Here is a 22,123-nt window from a genome sequence, read left to right on the forward strand (position 1 = left end):
AGAGGAGAGGAATACTGTAGGTCACTATACGTCCTAAAGGACCCGTACAACCCTATAGCAAGCATGGCATGGCTCTGTGCTTAAAAGAAAAAAGGGCCAAGGAGACCACAGAGTTGGGTTTGTTTCTGCCCTGTGTGAAGGTGGTCTGGGCCTGCTGTCAGCACCTGAGTGACAGAGGCAGCTGAGGAATGCAGACTGAGGCAAGGCTGGTCACCTCCTTCCTGCCTCTGCTCCCTGTGCTCAACTCCTTGGCAGCCCTGCCTGACCTTGTTTTTCCACATCACTAATTAACCGCATACTCAGGCTCCCAGGTGAGCTGACTCCACTAAGGGTCCCTCAGAGAGAGAGAGAGAGAGAGAGAGAGCTTGCTTGGGCTTCCATGCCCCCTGGCAAAACTAGGAAGTGCTGTGCTGTGCTGGCCCAACTCTGGTTCCTTCTGCTTCTTGGAGCGCAGGGTGGAGCCAGCATCCTGGCTTCCCAACACTGCCACAGCCACAGGCAGGCACTGGCACCAGCTCATAGTTGACGGCCGTGGAGAGCCTGCAGCAGCCTGTGTTGTCTTGGCAGCCCATATCTCAGGGGAGAAAAAGGAAGGCCAGAGAAAGCACTTGAATTTTACTTTCCGGAGGAGAAGCAGGCAGGAGGTACTCAGTAAGGAAAGCGTCTTCCCCAACCTGCTCCTTTCCTTACTGTCTATGTTCAACCCACCTAAACTTAAGTGTCATGTACGATGGGAGATCTGTCCTATGAAGGTACACATCCTCATACTGACATAGCAGGCATCAGGGAACTGATGGGGTAGGCTCAGTAATCAGGGTCTGTATTCCTGGGCCTGGGAAGCAACTCTGCTCAGGGGATAGTAAAGATGATATGATATAAAGGAATGTACAGACCACATGATTTTGGGCCATCCCTGGTTCATACCTGCTCTGGGCAGTATGGCCCCAGAATAGGCATGCAAGCTGTGTGGCACCGAAAGATGACATCTGCCTGCTGGGTCACTAAGGAGATTGAAGGCAGAGACACAGAGTGCCTACTAGTTCCAGGGAGAGAATAGATGGTGAATGTCGTGGTCAAAGTTCCTTCCTTGACCTACTTCTATCCCAGAAGGCCCTGGGGATGTGGGTTCTTGCCTGGCTTCCCAGACCCCCTTGTTTTTTGTTGGTGTCTTGCAGTGCTTACTCCCTTTCAGTGTAGGCGCTATGAGGAAAACCCCTGACAGGCAGATCTGAGTGCTCACTGGGTGGGAATAATAACAAGGCCAGGTAGAAATAGGAGCAGGGCAGGCATCGGCTTGTCAAGTGTTGTGTGGCCATGGACCTCCTTCAGCTACCTGTGTAGGTTCAGTCCTCCACCCAGGGGGAAGGCCAAGCCCCATCCACCAAACAGGAGCAGTAGCAGGAGAGTGGACCTTGACAGTGAACGTCTTTGACAGTGCCGAATGGCATGGCATGAATAACAGATGAAGGCTCTGTAATTGGTGTTATTACACACGAATCTCATCTCCATTCATAATGACTGGACACTTAGTTCAGCCATTTCTCTGCCGAATGCTGCTGTCATCATTCTAGCTGAGATGTCCATGGCTGTCAGATCAGCAGCCACCATTCCCATCCTGATAAGTACAGTTCATTTGACTTTGGAGCTCAGTGTCCTAGCTAGCATCAGTTTGCAGAAAAGGAGACATTGGTTGTTCTGAGACATCCTCCACCCCCATCTCCTGTCATAGGCCATGTCTTAGTCAGGGTTTCTCTTGCTGTGAAGAGACTCCATGACCATGATGACCCTTATAAAGGAAAACATTTAGTGTAGTGGCTTACATTTTCAGTGGTTTAATCCATTATCATGGTGTGACATGGTGGCATGGAGGTAGACATGATGCTGGAGAAGTAGCTCAGTGCTCAATTATTGACTTGCAGGCAACAGGAAGTGGTCTGGGATACTGGGAGGTATCTTGAGCATATGAGACCTCAAAGTCCATTTCCACAATGACACACTTCCTCCAACAAGGCCACACTTCCTAACAGCACAGTTCCCTTTGGGGTCATTTTCTTTCAAACCACCACAGCCCGTGTTTGTCTTCCTTCCTGAATTTACTACCTAGACAAGGTGGTTGTAGGTGGTAGGTGGGGTCATGGAGGTAGGTCATGTTAATGGGGTCAACTGGCAGAAAGTGGTTATTCCTTACAGCCCTTGTCTTTGGACAGCCCCTAAAGCAATGGACCTTTATCTTAAGTATGTATCAGGGTCACCTAGATGGTTTACTAATGCACTTCTTAGGCTCTGTTTCCTCCAAGTTTCTATTTCAGTAGGTTTGTGTTACTGAAATTTGCATTTCTAGCCTGTTTCCATACACTTGATGCTTCTGGTTTAGGCCCCCACTTTGGGAGCCTGATTATTCCAGGTGTGGTGTGTGAGCTATACTTCACCTACAAGCTTGTGAGAAAGGTGAGAGTATAGACCTTCTCTAACATCCCCCCCCCCCGTTAGCCACACTGGAATAGAGTTTTTTCAACTGGTTTGTCCACATACCACAATTTGAGAAGACTTACAGCATAAATTGGGCAGAGCTGTAGTAGGCAGGGACAGACAGCTATGGTACCCTGACTTGTGGTTTCCAGCCAAAAGCAGCCTCTGTCTTCTGAGCACCCTGGCAAAGATTAGGGGAAGCCTTGCCATAGAACATCCATGGATACAGATCCTCTCATTTCTCTACCTTAATCCCACCCTTTGACTAGCAATGGGCTACTAACCTGTATGTTCATGTTCCATGAGCAGAGGTCACTCTTCACTATGAGACCAACTATTGCTGCTGACTTGATGGCCACTCCCTATTCTCCTGACCTACAGGTGGTGGCCTTTGCCTCTCTCTTCTTCATCCTGGTCTCCATTACCACCTTCTGCCTGGAGACCCATGAGGCCTTCAACATTGACCGCAATGTGACGGAGATCCACCGGGTAGGGAATATCACCAGCGTGCGCTTCCGGCGGGAGGTAGAAACAGAGCCCATTCTTACCTACATCGAGGGTGTATGTGTGATGTGGTTCACTCTAGAGTTCCTGGTTCGAATTGTGTGCTGCCCGGACACACTGGACTTTGTCAAAAACCTACTCAACATCATCGACTTTGTGGCCATCTTGCCCTTCTACCTGGAGGTGGGGTTGAGTGGTCTGTCGTCCAAGGCAGCTCGAGATGTGCTGGGTTTCTTGCGTGTGGTACGCTTTGTACGCATCCTGCGGATCTTCAAGCTCACACGCCACTTTGTGGGTCTGCGTGTGCTGGGCCACACACTCCGGGCCAGCACCAATGAGTTCCTGTTGCTCATTATCTTCCTGGCCCTGGGTGTGCTCATCTTCGCCACCATGATCTATTATGCTGAGCGAATTGGGGCCAGGCCATCTGACCCACGGGGCAATGACCACACCGACTTCAAGAACATCCCCATAGGCTTCTGGTGGGCAGTGGTCACCATGACAACACTTGGCTATGGGGACATGTACCCTAAGACATGGTCAGGAATGTTGGTTGGGGCACTGTGTGCGCTGGCTGGTGTGCTAACCATTGCCATGCCCGTGCCTGTCATCGTCAACAATTTTGGTATGTACTACTCCCTGGCTATGGCCAAGCAGAAGCTGCCCAAGAAGCGAAAGAAGCATGTACCACGGCCAGCCCAGCTTGAGTCACCCATTTACTGCAAGTCTGAGGAGACTTCGCCCCGGGACAGCACCTACAGTGACACCAGCCCCCCTGCCCGGGAAGAGGGTATGGTTGAGAGGAAACGGGCAGGTGAGTAGTAAAGAGAGTTCTCTTAGCCCTTGGAATTTGGGTCTATGCTATATTGTGCAAGCTTCACTGTGTATAAGGTATGCCTCTAGGAGGGCAAAGTATTAAGATCATTTTTTTTTTGTCCTGTGGTTTAATGATCTTGTTGAAAACCAGGGTCTGTGGAGTGAGTTATCCTTCCAGTGTAGGATGTGATGGCAGTACACGGGACTGTATGTTAGAAGGACTGGTTTCTAGTCCCTTCTTGGCCCCCTTGTTTTTGTTCCCAGAGGCTAGTCCTTTCCCCTCTAGGCACAACATATCAACAAGAATACTTATCAGTATCCTACCCCCAGGACTCTGATGAAACCCACCTGAGTGGTGAATGTGCCTGCCTCACTTTGAGAAGTCAGACCGAATGCTGGTGCTGATATGATTAGCCAGAGATCAGGGCAGCTGCTCCTCCAAGGTGCATCAACACATGAGTCACCTCTTTCCCAACATTCACGTCTGCTGCCTCTTGGCCTAAGAGACTTGATAACGTAACAGCAGTGGGAGGCACCTTCTGTTCAGCTGGAGCTGGAGTGAGTCCTGGGCTCAGGGTTTGACATGGATAGAAGGGATCCAAGGAAGAAGTAGTCCAGGGTCTTGGAAAAGGGGGAGAGGGAAGGAGCTGGTGTTTGTGTCCTGAAAGGAGTAAGACTGAACATCAAATTCTGCCATTCCATGGAAAGACCACTCAGGAAAGCTCACCTGCTCTGGGTCGGGACACCAGAAGAAAAATCAGCTTGGTCCCCAAGAATATGGGAGGAGGTCAGACGACAGGAAAAACACTATCAGATTCAATGGTCAGGGCCCCCAGGAAGGGTAAAGCCCAGGTCTGGGAGGTAACTGGCTGTCAGGCTATGGAGGCTGGGCTGGGTAGAACTGGGAGACTGAGGCAGGAGATCCTGGTTAGACTCTAGAAGTGGGACTAGTTCTCCAGAGGGGTACCTGAGTTGAAACACTTACCTGTGACCTCTTGGCATGAGCCCATCACATGTGTTGGGGCTAGTTGCTCTCTGGGATTAATTGGGGTCTGAATCTTCCTTGGTAAACACTTTAATAGAAAAGCTTCCTTCTGTTCCCTACCACAATCACATCCCTGATCCTGCTGGGAATCTAAGATGTGCTCTGAGGTCCAGTCCGAGCTCAGAGAGGATGCACACAACACCGAGGCCCCTATCCTGCTTGACTGACCACACTGAGGTCTTGCATGGCCAATGCCAGAGTCTTCAGACCAGGTTAACCCCACCATATACAGCAGGGGCCGTAGTAGCTGTGCCACTCTTTGACAAAGACAAGGTGTCCCCACAGAGAAGAGTTGAATTGGGGCCTCTTACCTACATCTTCCCAAATATGAGAGCTTTGCCCCAAGCCCTTCAGCACTGACCCGGGGCCCAAGGAACAGAATAACTGCCGGAGTGGTGCAGGGAAAACCCAGAGACTCCTGAGTATGTCTGGTGCTCGCACCCCCACCCATTATCCCTGCTAGCCAGTTATCCCCTGAGGATTGCAGATTCATCGAGAGCCTACCTGAGCCATACCTGAGGGGAAGTAAGAATCTGCGCCTGCAGGAGTTGCTCTCCTGGGACATCCTCACAAGCCCATTTGGGAAATACTGCCGCTGTAGGGTGTCTATGTTGTGTTCCCAGCCTCCAAGGGAGCTCTAAGCCAGAGCTGAGAGAAGAGCCTTCATACCAAGCACTGCCCGCCATTTTTGCTTTTGCTTCCTGGAGCTGGGATCTGAGAGGCCCCAGGTCCTTAAGAAGGCCCCAGCAACCATCTCAGCCTCCTCTCTCTGTCCCCTCCAGACTCTAAGCAGAATGGTGATGCCAATGCGGTGCTGTCCGATGAGGAGGGAGCTGGCCTCACCCAGCCCCTGGCCTCGTCTCCCACCCCTGAGGAGCGCCGAGCCCTGCGACGCTCAGGCACACGAGACAGAAACAAGAAGGCAGCTGCCTGCTTCCTGCTCAGTGCTGGGGACTATGCCTGTGCTGATGGCAGTGTCCGGAAAGGTATGGCTCCCTGGGCTGGGCAGGTGGGAAGCCCCCCCAGAGCTGAGTCTCCCCAGCTCTCCCCACAGAGCTTGAGGTCTCCCCCTCCCCTGAGCCCATGGCCACCATCTCCTCTGCCTTGGATGCGCCCTCGCTTTTAGAATGGTATCCTAAGTTACCAGTGTCTGGGTTAGAAAGGCCTTTAGTATCCCCTATGAGTCTATGGAGCCCCTCCCTCAAAGATACCCGCCAGGAAGAGCAGTGCTGGACATTTCAGGAGATACTCTTACCACATTCTCTGCTCTGGTCTTGCAGGCCCAGCCAGGGTTGTGCCCAGCCATGGCCCTGGTCCTAAACACTGCCAAAGCTTCCCAGACTCAGGGATTCCAGGTCCTAGGTGTTCAGAGAGGCCACACAGGCCCTGTATCTCCATTTCTTCACTGACCCATGTCTGCAAGCTGCTGGTGTGCAGTGGTCATGGGGGAGATCCAGGTGTGGGTAGGGTTAGGTGGCGGGGGGAGCGGCTCTCTCTGAGGAGTTATCTGAAGGGTCCTCAAAGTTAGTGGAGCAGTCCCTTACCTGTCTGTCAAGGAAGGCTGGAAATCTATCACCAGGCTTCCAGCACATGGCAGAGACAGAACTGAAGATGGACTGTGCAACTAGGGATTCTTAGCCTTAAACAAGACAGGGAAACAGAAACCACTGGGGTGACAAGGGCCTGTGATGGCTGAGAACGAGGAGGCTCAAGACCAGACCCTTGTCCTCCCTGTTTCCTGATCCCACTTCATCTTATCCGTCCTGTGTCCTAACCTCCCCTGACATCCTGCCTATTTCCAGGAGAAGTTGGAATATCATCCCCAAATTCCCTCTCTGGCCACTTCTTAACTAGCGGGGTTTCCCACTTTCAAATTCCCATGGTTCCAAATCCCAGACTCAGACTGGTTTGAGTCAGACAAGGTAGTGGGTGCTTCAGGAATAGCCTGCCATGCCTCTGGTCCCAAAAGATGGCCCCTAGCTACCTGGTCCAGGCAATCTTTGGGCACCTTCCCATGTGGTTCCTAGTCACCCTGGTCTGATAAGCTCTGAAAAGTGGGCACCCAGCTTTGCTGGACATACCTTGCTGGGTGATAGCAACAGGAGCCTCAGTCTGGCACCTGGAAGGAGATGGCCCAGAGGCCCCAGACAAATAGCTGTAGGTGAGAGTGCTCAGAGCTTGTATACCCTCTCCTGTGACACCTGTGCTCCAGTCTTCAGGCCCTGGACATGTCTTTGTCTCTTGCACCCCAAGAATGCAGTGGTACCCCTGCATCCTCTTTCACACCTAGAGAGCCTTGATGAGGCTACAGCCTGCTAAGCAATGGTGTAAAAATGTATGCCTCACTGTTGTGGAGGCCTTGAGAACACAGAGCTGAAGGATGGCTTCCCTTCTTGTGCTGTGAAGTGCTTGGTGGAATTGAGCTGTGGAAGATTCCATGAGAGGACGAGTTAAGAGAGCCCTAAGGACAGGTGCTCCTACATGTATAGGCACCACGCAGAAGAGCCTGCATCCATCTACTTTGCCTCCCCGGGGGTGCCTTTGGGGCCCATCTGCTCTATTTTCAAGATGCCTCCACACTGCTTCTTGGCAACAAGCATGTAGCTCAGCCAATTAGAGTGACCTTCGAGAGGGAACAGGTGGGTTGCTGGGAAACAGGCCCTGCTAAGCAAGTGTGGCAATTAATATCACCAAACTCCCAGTGTGCATTTAACAAGTTTCCCCACGCCACACCTCTCTGCAGCCATCTAGGCCTAGGACAAGGAGAGCTGAGTACAGGCCTGTTCCAACCGTCAAACTAACCAGAAGTTTCTGACAAGCCAGGAGTGTATGTGACCCAGGTGCTCTCTGGGGATGGTAGGTGCTGGAAGCTATGGAATCTGCACAGCTGGACCATCAAGGAGCTAGAGGGGATATAGACCTGAGGACAGGACAGGACAGGCCACAGGTCAGCTGGGTATAGGTCCTGTGGTCTGCCCTCGGCAGGGAGATTCAGAAAGTCGCTCCCAGCAGAGAGAGATCCCCTCAGCCCAGTCCGGGGCCACCCATCCTATAGAGTCTCTTGAAGTAGCATGGACTCCATGGAGCTCCCTTGGTGAGGAGATGCTGCCCTTTGACCCATGTGCCTTTTCTTCACCAAGGCTGTGAAAAGTCCCGGAGTCTAAACAACATAGCGGGAGCGGCTGGAAGCAGTCTGGGGCTGTCTCCACTGGCATCGCGGTACAGCTCGCCCTACCCTCCGAGAAAGCTCCTGTTCTCGCACCCTTTCCACCCGCTCACCAGCCCCCCACCTGGTCACTCAGGTCCTTAGCTATACCTCCCTCAGCTCTGACACTGGGACACATATCCAAGCAGGCATGTTTTCATGCCATCCCAGCCCTTATTCCTCCTGAGGTCTGAGAAGACAACAGAAGGGAACTTCAGTCAGGATGGAGAATTCGAATCCCTGAGCCTGCCCTACGCAGCACCTGGCTCCCCCAAATGTTCAGCCAAGTGCAACGGGGAGATATTCTCAGAGCTCCTCCCGGAACCATAGGTGCTGGCACACTCAGGACCTGTGTCTCTGGGTTTTGCCTCCAGCTCAGGATCCTATAGGTCAGGGCATGCGTGGTACATGGAGTATCTGGAACTATTCAACCTTGCCTGCAAGTCAAACCTACATTTGTATTTTAATCACAGAAATTTCATTTGCTTTCCTTATGGCCATTAACCAGTGACCAAACAGCTTGTCTGTCTGTCTGTCTATCCACCCCACACCAATATCAGTAGGTAATGAGGCTGTCTCATGGGGCATCTCTGCTGGTGTAAAGGACATTTGACTCCTTGGAATAGCAACACCTGTGGGCAGAGTGGCCCTGGGAGCAGGACCGGGTGTTTTCCAGCTGTGACGTAGGGCACAGATGGGAGTTCCTGAAATCCAAGCCCAGGCTTGGTGCACGCACTGGGCAGGGTGTCTAAGTGCAGGGAGGCTCTCCTCCCTGAAGCCTGTGCCCGGATTCGGTGGGTGACACCCAGCATCCCATCTGTGCCCTGCTCCGCAGCATCTCTCTCCATTCTGCTTCCTCTGCTTCTGCAACAGTTTGCTCCCTCTCCCGCTCCCTCAGATTCCCAGCCCTGCCTCTGAGTCACCTGCCACTCCCACCCAGCCTCTGCTCTGTATTCCTGCCAGAACCGGAGACTCATCTAATTTCTATAATTAAGCGTATTCATTTACCTAACGAGCCCCGGAGCACAACAGGTTTGTGAGTCATTGGGTGAGCAGGGGTACACCTTGCACAGGGACAGCTGAGGGGAAGTAAGGAGACATAAGCACTCCTACCCACACCTGCCACTGGCCCCACCTGCTCCCAGTAAGCCCCTCTCCCGGCCCAGAGCTAAAGGAAAAAGCCTCAGCCAAGACGTTCCCTGTTTCACCTGCCGGGAACTGACCTGACAGCAGAGTCACGTGCATGGCAATTTTAGAGTCGGATTATGCAACTTTGAAAAGGGAGTGACTAAGGAAGGTCCATATTTGTTCCCTACAGGATACTAAAGGGACCTGGTGAGGTAGCTTTAGGAACCTAGCAGGGAACTGGGAAACCAGGGGCTCAACTCGAAAGGTGGTTCAGGCAAAAATATAAGATCCTTTCCTGGGCTTGGAGGGCAAAGCATGCGGCAAGCACTGTCAGCACTAAGCAAACACTAGATGACCTTCTGGAAGCTCTGGTAGATCCGGCCCTGGGATACTCCTGTTCAGCTGTGCTCTCCACAGGGCCTGCCGCCGCTGCTCTCAGAGGTGTCTCCTGAGAGGTGAGGTGGAGAGGACAGGAGAGCCTGTGAAGCAGGGGACGGCGCTGAGTCTGACTCTAGCCTCCTTGTGGTAGACTCAGCCCCACCCAGCAGGGCTCCTGCCACCAGGAGACTGTGGTCTGACAGAGACATGATGAGCCAGGTGTCCAGTTTAGCATGGGTACCACAGCTATTTTCTCTAACTTGCCGTTCTGGTTTGGGGAGCTGAGGCAGCTATTTCTGTGGCAGCCCTCAAGTTGTCAGGAGCCCAAGTTTCCACGGCACCCACCGCCTCCTCCCCTCTTCCCTCCTACAGGGATGGGCATGCTCACAGCACCCCTGTGGGGGGCACAGATGTCCCTGGGAGACACAGTACATCTGCCAGGCTGAAGCCCCTAGTGATTTGTTAGAGAAACGGGCTCTTATACCCATCCCCAATCTCCAAGCTCCATAGGGAAGAGACAGGGTCCAATGGGTAGAAGAACCAAGTGAGTGGTCTTGCCCTCAGCTACTTTTTAGGACTTGTGTGTTTGCCCAGGGTCCTGGGAAAGAATAAATCCATCATTTACAGAGTCTCCATGCTTCCCTGAGAGGCAGTTGCCTATACAAGCCTCAGGCCTATCCAGGTGCTGAATATCCTTCACTAGGAGAAAGTTCATTCCCACTGAGACTCCAAGGACATAGTTAGCTTTTCCTTGGATTGGACTTCGAATTGGACCTGTTGCTTTGGCTTTTAGAAACCTGGCCCTATAGCTGGGGATTGAGCCCCTGCTTAAAGAGCAGGCAACCCAGGATCAAACTCCTTCCAGACTGTGCAGGACTACTGGCAACCCCAGGAGCAGCTAACTATGCAGCCTAGTCTTGTAAGACAAGTGGCGATGAGGTGTCACCAGCGGGAAGGGGCCTGTTCAGCCTGCAGCTAGGTCAACAAGGAGTTAGAAGGGATGCTGAGCACTGGTCAAGGCTCCCACCCTTCAAGAAGTATCAAGAGAGCAGGACCTCCCTGCCCTATTCAGTCTCGGAAGCTCCTGCCACAATTCTAGCGAGTCATGTAGGTTAGATTCCAGCATAAGACTCCCAGAAAGAATCTCCCCATCTTTCAGAGGACCCCAAGGATGTAGAACGTAGAAACCACTGACAAAAGCCACCGAGTGTGTCTTAGGGTCTAGTGGCCTATAGGTGCCCAAAGCCACTCCCCCTTTCCTGGTGAGTAGGGACCAAAGACTGGGTACTTCTGAATGTACACAGACAGAGCAATGTTAGAAATGCAGGGCAAAGTGTAGCTGCCTTGTCCTCAGAAATGGAGCTCTGAAGAGTCTTAGGCACACTCCTGTGATTTCCTCAGGGAAATCTTGAGGCCCAGAACTCTAGAAGGTCAACAAACTGTGTTTAAGGAGGTTGTTGGGGTTACAGTCTTAAGGAGATAGAAACGGGTCACACTGAGATGAGATGTTTGTATCAAAGGAAAAAGCTTTTAACATGTCAGGGAACCCCAGAGTAGAAGCTGTGAGGTCTGGGTGCCTAATGACATACCCACCTCTAACTGCAAACCTAATAACTCTACGAGTCAGTCTGGGGGTTGAAACTTCCACCACACTATTATCCCAGTCGCCCTAGCTGTCTAGCCAGTACTACCACTGGGAAGTAGGGGAAAGACCCAGGCCTCAGATATCTGAAGCTGAGGGTGTGGATTTTAGTAAGATGCTGTGCCCAGCCTGCTCTCTCAAGGTTTTGTGCCCTCCATATGCTTTGAGGTCAGGGGCTGGGTGTGACATGGCTCCACACTCGAGAGCTAGTGGAATTGTCCATGGTGGTGAAGGCAGATGGAGTTCTTTGGGGGAGAGCAGAAACAGAGTTCAGCTGCAGTGATGGGTCATGAACCATAGTCCGCATCAGGAATTTCCCCCACTGCCTCCCTGCTAGGCTGTATGGGGTTTGCTGTGGTTCCTCTCCCTGCTGCAGTAGAGCTCTGAAGACCTCAAAGGCTAGTAGTCCTTGGGAATGGTTGCCGGCCCTCACCATCACCTGTGTCTCCTCGGCCTGGAGGCAGGTTGGCTGAGGAGAAACGAAGGTCTCACCCACTCCCTGTACCACCCCAGCTCCTCCTTGCCTCTTAGCCCTGGGTTCCCTATGCCTTCCAGCTCTGCTCCTGGCTGTTCCCTAGCCCACAGCCTGTGTGTCAGCAGCTGGCTGGCTTCCTTCTAACACCTTATTCTTTGTTTCTCCCTTTCTTTTGCTGAAATCTTTGCGCCCCCCCTCAGAAGGCAATGTTGAACCGAAAGCGTGCGTCCCAGTGTCTCACACCTGTGCTCTTTAAACACAGAGACCTGCCAAGACGCCCTCTCGTCCAACTATGCCCACGCTGAAGTCCTCACCCTCTCTTAAGGCGGCACCAACGTGAGAAAGACAGGCAGACAGACAGAAAGCCAGAGGCTTAGGGAAACTCTGGAACCCAGGCACGCATCTTGCTGGGAAAGACTCAGATATCCTTGTTTGCACAGGACTGGTGGAAAAACCTCCCATGCGACTCTCAGGGCCCAGAGCCATCTGGGTCTGAAACTCTGTTCCTACTGTACATTGAAGAGACATATATGCACATATAGTATCTATATTCATACATACTATATTCTCTTGTGTGTAGTGCACGTGCTTCTGGTGGTCTGTCTTCAATGTTAGGCTATGTCTCCCAAGTCCTCTTCCCACCCTGTCTCCCCTCCCCTCTTCCTTTATTGATTGTTTCTTCTGACCATGTTGTATGGAAAGTCCCAGGAAAAGTGCACCTGGGACCTGCCCCTCGGCTGGGTGGGCCCAGACTGCTCTCACATGGGGGTGTGTGTCCCCTGCCAGCAGGTGGCCTGTTGAAGTCTGTTAAGGCAAGATTGCCCTCCAGGGTCACTGCTTCACTAGCCCAGCCCTACCCCAGATTGGGGTTCTACCTCCCCCCCCACCCCAGTATGTGGGGGCACTTCCAGGGGCTCTTCTGCAGCCTCTGTTACTCCTTCCAGCACCCCATCTGTGTCTCTGACAAGGGGAATTTCATTTCTTTCGTGTGAGTCTCCTTTGTCCACTTGTTTTCAAAGATGCTGCTGGGCAGATGGAAGGGGATCTGTTTGCCCATCTGGCTCAGGGGTCTGAGAAGGGGACACCTTGGGCGAGAGGAGACCAGTTGCAATACTGTACTTCCTGGCCGGTGGCCAGAGGACGCGTGCAATAGCAGAGGCCAGGTGACCCCTTCAGCCTTGGCCTCTGCCCCTCCCTCAGCCCTTCCTGCCCACCCTTGGTATTGGTCAATCCTTTTCTAAAGCTGTCCCCTTGTGTGTGTCTGAGGCACGCCTAGGCCGGGCCCATTGCGCCCTGTCTGCATGCCCTCACTGTCACGCTGTGCTGAGCACCAATAAAGACATCCAAGTGTCCTGCTGCTCCTCCATGAGCACCTGCCTCGCCTCTCTTTTCCGGCTGTGGGTCTGTGGGGGAGCTCCCTGCGTTCCAATCAACCTGCCATCTGTGTCTAAGAAATGCAAGCACACCTGAGCCCCTTCCGGGGAGCCTCCCTGTGGCCCAGCTCCTGCGTTTTTCTATGATCCTCTCAAGGCAGCGAAGGGCACAACCATGAGCTCCTGACTCCTGGGCAGTGTCCTGACATTGCTGCTGCTATCTGACTCTGCCACCCCCCACCCAAAGCATGGAACAAGTCTTCCTTGTTTAGGGGAGTCCACTGCGTGCCTGCTTGTTTGAACAGAGACTTCCCTTTCCCTGCGACTGCATCAGTTTAAGTGGGCCAAGGCCCTGGGGAGGCCAGCATTGCAAGGACTGCATGGTGGCTGAGGACTGAAGCCAACAGTGGACTCTTGGGGATGGAGAATGAACATACTTGGGGTGCAGGGGCTAGGGAAGTGGCAAGTTCTCATGCACTGGTCCTTATTCCCTTCACTCCCCCATAGGGGCATGCATGAGGCTGGTTTGATGGATGCACAGCCCTGCAGTCACCAGGAAGGGGCCCCATACTGTCACCACAGTAGAGTGACTAATCCTCAACAAGATCTGTGGTTTCATTTGCACTGGGCTCTACGGATTACACAGCCAGGTCCATGTTCGCGTCTCCTCACTCCTCACTGTAAGCAAGTGAGCCATCGGAGCCTCCATTTAGTTGTGATCCGCCACTCCTTGGCAGGGTAACTGGGGGGCAACTCCTCAAATCTGTTCTCGTGCCCATAAAGTAATGGTGCCTGCCCCAAAGACAGCGTAACAGCCTGGTTCAGGGGCAGGTGTCTGCACAGAGCATGCAGGAGACAGAGGATCTGCCATAAACGTTAGCTCCCTCCTCACCCTTGGCTTCAGCTCAGGCTTTTTTCCTACAGATTTCTTCATGTCCAAACACACTCAGAAAAGACAAGAGCACACCCAGGAGCTGTCTAGGGCAACACAGAATGGCAGGGTGAGGACCACAGGGCCCTGGGTGGAAGGAAGAAACAAGGGGAAGCCTATTCCTGAAGTGGCATGGAAAACCAGTCACCAGCCTGGGCCAGCAGCAGACGCAGGGCACAGTGGCAGGCGGCCAGTTGTCAATTAAAGATAAAATCTCTCCTCCAACTGGAGGGCAGATAGGGCTGCACCCCCCCGCCCCCCAAGAGAAAGCCATTTGCAGCCAGGCTGCTCGGAGAAGCTTGGCCAGGCGATAATGGGATGGGTTACACTGCTGACTCCCTAATGACATTACGCATCAGGGCCTGCAGCCAGAATGGCTGTTTTTTAGTTTAGCTGGGTTTTCTGTTTGGTTTTTTAACATAAATGTGAAACCGTATTTATGGGCTAAGAACCTAGCAAAAAGCACATGAGTATTGGGTGCCAGGAACTCCCTAAGGGGACCTACAGGGATGTAGTTGGGATACACAGTGACACCTTCAAAACTCTGGAATGGCCAGATGCAGAGTGAGTGGCCCTTGTGTCCCAGGAGCTGCACCACGAAGGAAGACACACTATAAGCTTCTGCTGGGGCCAGAGTTGAGTCCCACCTTGGGAGCCGCCTTAAAGGAGAGGATAACAGCGTTGGGATGGGCCCTGGGGAAACGACATCTTGGCTTCATTAATTAATGATCAGATCACAACACCTAGCTCAGGGAGTGACAAGTCCCTTCCCAGTGCAAAGCCAGTGACACAGAAGGGAAGCCTGGTTGGGACTGGCATGGAAGCCAGGTTAAGAGGAGCAGCTTGTCTTGGAGAAGATCTGGTGGGAAGCCAGCTCCCGGTTTCAGGTATTTGGAGAACACTGTGCTTTACTGGGTTCCAATTATTGATAGCAATGCTAAGGAGGCCACTCGGGCTCAACAACAAAGAATATTATTTTGGGGCCGGGGAGCTGGCTTAGTCAATAAAATACTTGCTTTTCAAGCATGAGGACTTGCATTTGGTCTCCAGAACCTACATTTTTTAAAAAGCATGGCAGTGTGCTTATAATTCTAGCACTAGGAGGCAGGACAGGAAGATTCTCGAGGTCCCCCTGGCTAGCTAGTCCCGTTCACCTGTCAGCTCCCAGTCTAGCAAGAGGCCCTGTCTAAAACACAAGGGGGCGGCACGTGAGGAACAATGGCCAAGTTTAGTGGAAAATACTAGAAAATATTCCATACCAGCCGAACAGAGAAGCCTGGATCTCCTTCCCTGCATCTCACCGTCCCCCAAGAGGTGGCACTGTGAACATCTGGTCAAGGTCTCCCAGGCCTTTCCAATCAAGCTTTCTAACAAAATGACCAAAGAAGATTAGGAGCAGACCCCCTGTATGATGAGAGGAACGCCATTCCTAGAAGTGTGAGGGGACACCAGTAGCCAAGTGCTGGTTGTGGGAAGAATTTCTGCTTGGTGTGCAAGGTGGTTAGACCTCTGACTGAAAGGAAGGCTGACTCAGCTGAGGCGGGCCCAGACTTAGAGATTCAGGGAGGACTCAGAGGAGCTCCTTTCCTGATGGGGCTTTTCCAGATTCCCTGCCGTGGCAAAGAGCACGAGACACTTCTAGACATCAACAACTCAGTAGACATGGGCCATGTGACCCGGCATCAACCACCAGGGATCCCTGTGGCATTGTCACAGTGAGCACTTGGGTTTTGCTTGGAGCGTGACAGTGTTCGCACACTAGCTGGCATGTGAGCTAGCCCAGGTCCTGGGGACTGTAGTCATCACTCTCAGGCTCAAGCAATAGGCTTTGCTCCAGGGGCCTGTCAAGGACTCTTGAGACCTGGCTGTCTCTTGAGTACCCCAGTTGTACCTCCTTCCAAGTGTCTGCTTTGCCTTTCCAGGGACCCTTGGGAAGGGCATGGTTAAAGTATGTACTAGGGTCATTTGCAACTAGATTACTGAAAATGCAGAGTCCTGCTTTTGGTTGAATTTGGGTCCTTGTTACCTAATGCAGCAACCTCTGGTTGTTGGGAGGGGCCCCTTTCTCCTCCATACTGTCTCCTAGGTGATGTTACCCACTCCCATGCTTTAACATTTATAGATAATGATAACATCCTCATTTCAGAAATCCCCTGTCACACCCATTCAGTCAAGCACACAGTGGACCTCCTTCATGCCCATGCTGCTTTCAACACTCCTGTGTGGCTCTGTCACAGCCCCTGTCACAGCAGCTTCCTGCTACTCCGAAGGCCTTTGATTTCACCCTCTGCTTGCCTTCTCTACCCTCCACCTTGAAGCCGACCAGAAACTGGGTGGTAGAGTTTTCAAACACAAAATTGTTACATGCCTGCACTGTGTCCTGGGGAAAGATTAGTAAACAGGACCCCTGTCCCCATGGAGCTGTGTGCTAAATGGGGAAACAGAGCAGACATTCTACTTTTCTGCCTTAGAGATGTCTTTCAAGCATTCTCTTCCTGCTCCCTTCCCCAATTGGTACAGTCCCAGCCTGGTCTTTTTGCAAGGAGGCACCTCCCAGGCCTCCCTGTGACCCTCAGCTCTTCCTTCACCATCGTCATCATCATCACCAGTCTCCACCCAGCAACCAGAGAGCAGCTTAAAATGGAATCAAGATCCTGTTACCCTTAAAACCTTTGGTGGCGTCTTTCCCACTGCATCTCAGATAAAATACAAAGCCTTCAAGGGGACCTTGTGCATGATTGTTCTCAGCCCCTGTCCCTACCCCAGCCCACCTCCACCTCTGGAGACTCCGTATTCCGTTTCCAGGAGCCCCCAGGTTGGTTTACCTTTAGCTCTCCCCCCTCCCTCCCTCTGCTCTCTCTCTCTCTCTCTCTCTCTCTCTCTCTCTCTCTCTCTCTCTCTCTCTCTCTCTCTCTCTCTCTCTCTTTCTCTCCTGAAAATGTCTTCATACATGTTTTTCCCCTCACACGAACATCTCCCTTCGCCACCCACTCCAGCCTTCACTAGGCTGAGTCCCTCTTACCATTTGCTCTGACAAAATAACCCACACTCTCAACTCCAGGGTGCCCTCCTCACCTAGCCCTCCCCTCTGTTTTACTTTTGTCATTTTCTTTTCTATGATCGTTGGTGCTGTAGCGGTTATCTTTACTTATTTGCGTGAGTATGGTATATGTAGACATTCCTGTTACACACATACATCATGCCATGTCATCTGGAGGTCAGAGAACAACTTAATAAAGTCAGGTCTCATCTTCCACCGGTTTCTGTCACTGCACTGCATGCTCCAGGTTGGTTGACGCATGCATGAGCTTCTGGCAGATTCTCTTATGTTCTCTTTCTCTTTCCACCTTGTAGGAATGCTGGGATTACATTGCATCTGGCTTTTTTTTTTTTTGAGACAGGGTTTCTCTGTAGCTTTGGAGAATGTTCTGGAATTCACTCAGTAGATCAGGCTGGTCTTGAACTCACAGAGATCCACCTGTCTCCGCCTCCCAAGTGCTGGGAGTAAAGGTGTGCACCACCACAGGCCAGCTGCATCAGGCTTTCTATATGGGTTCTGGGAATTAAGCTCAGACTTGTACTAGTGTGGTTAAACCATCTTCTAAACCCTCTATTTGTTGAAACACTCAATCTGGGTCTCATCAATTGATCTAGACTGACTAGCCAATGAGCTCCAGGGGATCTACCTAATCTCTGCTGCCCCCACCTTCCCAGTGCTAGGGTTAGAGGTGGATGCCTCCCTACCTGGAGTTTACGTTGAGTGTGTGCTGGGGATCTGAACTCAGGTCCTCATACTTGTGCAGCAGACACTTCACCAGCTTAGGGTCCCAGCCCCGTCCTCTGTTCTTTTCTACATAGCCAGCTGGTTTTCTTCAAGCTGCTTGTCCCTCTCCATTGCTACATATTTGCCTCTGTGAATTTCTAGTGCCTTAGACAGTCCTAGGGGCTCAGTCCCTACTTTATGAATGAATGAATCAGATTGGGAGACCAACCTGGCTCACAGCTTCTTAGCTCGCCCGTGCCTTCAGCTGGCTTGTGTGCCTCACTTCTAGGGTATTCCCAGGATCCCTTGGGGAACACGAGAAAGCTCTTCTCTTTCCATTATGCATTTAGTGCCTGAGAGAGAGAGAGAGAGAGAGAGAGAGAGAGAGAGAGAGAGAGAGAGAGAGAGAGAGAGAGAGAGAGAGAGCATAAGCACAACAGCTCTTCATCTCTCTGTTCTTCAGCACTCTCCATTTTCTGATTTTTCTTGGCACTGCTGGAGTACCCCTGCCCTGCTGCAGGCTTCTCAAGAGTGCTGACTCCTGGCTTCTCCCGAGTAGATGCTCAGTGAAAATGTTTAAGGGAATGAATAAATAACAAGGAAGAAAGAAGCAAGCGTGGGGGGGGGGGGATAGAGAAGGGAAGAGGAAGAAGATGTGAAGACCTGGTGAAGAGAAGAAAGAGGAGGCGGAAGTGAGTCTGGCTAGCGGCAGGAAGGACCCAGCTGCCCGGCTCAGCAGCCACCTCTAGCCAGTACTTCCAAGAATCCTATTCTTCACGAAACCTCAAGCCTCATGGTCCTGCCCAGGCCTCAGGTGGGATGATTGGGCGCTCAGGTCCACCAACAAGAGGGGTTTCCTCTGCTACGGGTCACACACACCCTGGGGTTGCAGGGTGTGACTGCCCACGAGGAAATCATTTGTAGGGACAAGGGACCAAGATTCCTTAACCAAGGCTCAACTTCACTCCTGGTTTCCATGACCCCCTTAGTATGTCATCTTTCTGTCCTTTGTATCCGGTCCTCTGGCCCAGTGACATTCAAAGTCCTTATCAGTCAATGGTGAAATGTTCAGAGCACACCGACCACCAACAGACTTCTTTGCTGGCTTTCAGACCCAAACGCCAGGCTTAGAGGAGTAGCTGCTTCTACTTCTTTGAGGCCCAGATGAGCAGGACAACCCTCAGGAAGACCAAGGGGACAAGCCCAGAAGGCCTGGAGGCCCAGAGGCACCAAGCTGTTCTGCAATAGCTGTTGCCATAATGGCTTCCCTAGGGTGGCAGCTCCCCAGTTGCCATGGAGAACAGAAATGTACCGGTGCTCCACTACCATCATGGCTGCCTCTGTGGAGAGGCAGCTCCTTCCTGAGCCATAAGCCAGTCAGCCAGTGACTAGTCTTCCATGGTTGGGGAACAGATGATAGACCAGCCTCACTCTGACATCTTGTGACACTGGTGTGGCAGCAGGCCCTTCCATCCCCTTAGGGGACAGCACTGTTTATACTCCTGACAACCCACTGGAGATGTCATTTCTCTCTTAGGATCCCACTAGAGGTAGCAGGCAGCTCCCAGGGCAGGATGGGGGTGCACAAAGGCCCCAGGGTAACCATTCTGTCCCTCTGGACCTTAGTGCTGGATTGTGACAAACTGGATTTCCTTACACAGGACTGAAATGTTGGTTTCTAGAATTCTCCATTTCTTCCCAGCCACTTCCCATCTCCCAGCCAGGGGACTCTCACTGCTTTCCTCCTCTGCCCCCTCTCAAGGCTTTTCTATTCTTTTCACTCTCATTTCATCATCTTCTCTAGGAACAGGATAACGCTAATCGTTCACGTTCCAACATAAATTAGGGTCTAGTCATGTTTTATTGCCCCAAAGATAAAACTGTAAGACCTCTCACCTTTCAAAGCAAAAGCCTTGTTCTCTATTACAGGAGACTGTAGCACCAAAGAACCAATGGAAGTGCTTGGACTGTATAGTTCAGTGATAGAGAGCTTACAGCATTCAAAAGCCCTGAGTTCAGTCCTCAGCTCTGAAGAAAAATATCAGAAATGCTATGCATTGCATTGGCATTTGCCTGAGTCTAAAAGATTCTTCTCCTTTTTGCCCCTCCCACAGTCTAGTATTGAGTCTTTTTCCTGGTAAACATCTGTCAAGGCCCACTCAAGTATCACCTCTGAGAATCTTTCCTGAGCTTTCTGTCCTTTATTATGTAAAGTGCACAATAAGCACTTTGCATATTTATTACTGTGATGACGTCTTGGTCTTGCTGGTTCACTCAGGTAAGCCCCTGCTCAGTGCCCATGAGCTCAAAGGGGAATGGATAGACTGATAGCGAATGATGTGGCCACCCACTGTTGACTCTTGTCAACTTCTGTCTTTCCCATCAGTCATTCCAGCCTACATCTGAGTCTCAGAATTTGTTCAGAACAATTCCCTGGGATGCTATGCCCTACAATCCCAACACTGAGTCTCCATGCCCTCCCCCATTCATAGCTTCCACCTCAGACCTCCAGCTCCCAGGCTCTCAACAGTTAATGCTTTATCTTGGGGTTGGTGACTGTGGACCTACAGTCTACTGGGGACAGCCAGGCTTGTGTCCTGGGCTCTCTGTCTTCTGTCTTCATCCTTCTCAGACTTCATGAAGAGTGTAGTTTGGGCTCCTGGACAAAATCCCTGCTGTAGAAGGGAGCCACAGAAAGAGAGGCGTGGAGAGCAGAGCGGTGTTCTATGGGGTCCAAGCCAGGTCCATGATGCTGCTGAGCGGCAGCCTCAACATTTATGAACCCACACAAACATCACATCACCAAAAGGTGTTTAAGAAAAGCAGACTCTGAGCAGGTCCTCTGGGACCTTGTAAAGCAGGAGCTGGGGTGAAGGGCTATCAATCCCTGGCCTTTGGGAAGTGTGGGTGTTCTGCAGGCAGAGGCAGTTACCTCCGGAAGTTAGAGAACACAGCTCCCTTTGATTTGGTACTTGCAACAGGGCAAAGCGAGTTAGTTCTGTGCTCTGCAGTCACTCATCTGAACAATCCCATTGCAGACAAGAAGAACAAAGCAGAGGGAATATTTTGACAGAGACTGGAGGTAGATTTCATGGACACAAACCCATTCAGGCTGGTTCTGGCCTTGTGCACTCCCCACTGAGACTATGACCAGGCCTAGCTAGAGGCCTCACTCAACACCACCACTACCATCAATTCACACTGTCTATGTCCAGCTGATTCTAGCTGCAGCTGTTTTTGCTGCTTGGGAACTCTATTGCCTTGGGCAAATGACTTAACCTTTCTGAAATTGGTTTCTCCTCCAAGAAACTCTACAGCTCAGACTCCATTGAGGAGGAGTAGAGATGGGATGTGGGAAACACTGGACAGCCCATCAGCTGAACAGTGATCATTTTATGTCCTTGGGGAAACTAGGCAGGGGATAAAGTTTCAGGTTTGATTTCCACCATATCAGAAATCATATCCCGCAAGTCTCTTGCTAAGACCATTCACTGTGGGATGATGGGATGGTGTGTCTCCAGCTTGAGGCCAGGCCCTAGGACATTAATATGCATGAGACTCTTCACTGGTACTTCATTTCCCTCTTAGTGACCCAGAGGCAGGACAACATGTGTTTGTTTGACGCCTGCTTCCTAGGCTATGCCAGTGGTTAGGGTAACTCAGCTCTTATTTTAGCAAGTTTTAAAGGCCCCAGGGCTTACGCGAGTGCCATATTAGATGCATATCTACACACACACACACACACACACACACACACACACACACACACACACACACACACGAGCCCCTGGAAGTGGAGTCAAGAAGACAGTGGTATGGGGGAAGCACAGAACACATTGGAAACAGATGCTACAGTTTGGATCTTCAGTATCATCTAAGACGTGGTCCTTGTTCAAGGCACTATTGCAAGGCAACAGAACCAATAGGATATAAGGCCTAGTGGGAAGAAGTTAGGTTACTGAGGGAGTGGCATTAAGAAAGATATTGGAGTTCTAGTCCTTTCCTTTCTCTTTGCTTCTGGGACTATGAAGTGACCGGACCTAACTATGGTTGGACGCCAGCCCCACATTCAGCACTGACATTGCTATCAATTCACACTGCCTTGTGTTGCCCTGTCATGTGTTCCTGCCAAGATGTACTGCTTGTCCATGGGCCCCAAACGACAGTGCTGAGTGACCATGGCTTGTGCCTCTGAAACTATGAGACACATAAGTGTTCCTCCGTCAAAGCTGATTAGCTCAGGTATTTGTTGCAGTTACAGGATGCAGACCAAAAAATCAGGAATCTAGAAGTGGAGGAGGAGATGGAGGAGAAGAGAGGATGGGTGAACAGAAGATAGAGAAAGGGAAGGAGGGAGAGAGGGAGGGGTGGGGGAGGGCCTGGCCATTGAAGGC

At 51.6% G+C, this 22,123-nt stretch overlaps 1 protein-coding gene across 5 annotated transcripts in view; it reads left to right on the forward strand.

Annotated features, from left to right (window-relative positions):
* The window catches only part of Kcnc4 (potassium voltage-gated channel subfamily C member 4), a 109,826-nt gene that overhangs the window by 8,274 nt on the left and 79,429 nt on the right, over positions 1–22,123 (forward strand). For 2 of the 5 annotated variants that reach the window (XM_040752075.1, XM_040752074.1), the window contains exons 2-3: positions 2,851–3,787; positions 5,617–5,820. In XM_040752075.1, coding sequence (XP_040608009.1) covers positions 2,851–3,787; positions 5,617–5,820 — 1,141 coding nt within the window. The other 3 variants (XM_040752073.1, XM_005076602.4, XM_005076603.4) reach the window with 3 other exon arrangements.

Source organism: Mesocricetus auratus, unplaced genomic scaffold (assembly GCF_017639785.1).
Source record: "Mesocricetus auratus isolate SY011 unplaced genomic scaffold, BCM_Maur_2.0 Super-Scaffold_100009, whole genome shotgun sequence".
In the NCBI taxonomy this organism is placed as follows: Eukaryota; Metazoa; Chordata; class Mammalia; order Rodentia; family Cricetidae; genus Mesocricetus; species Mesocricetus auratus.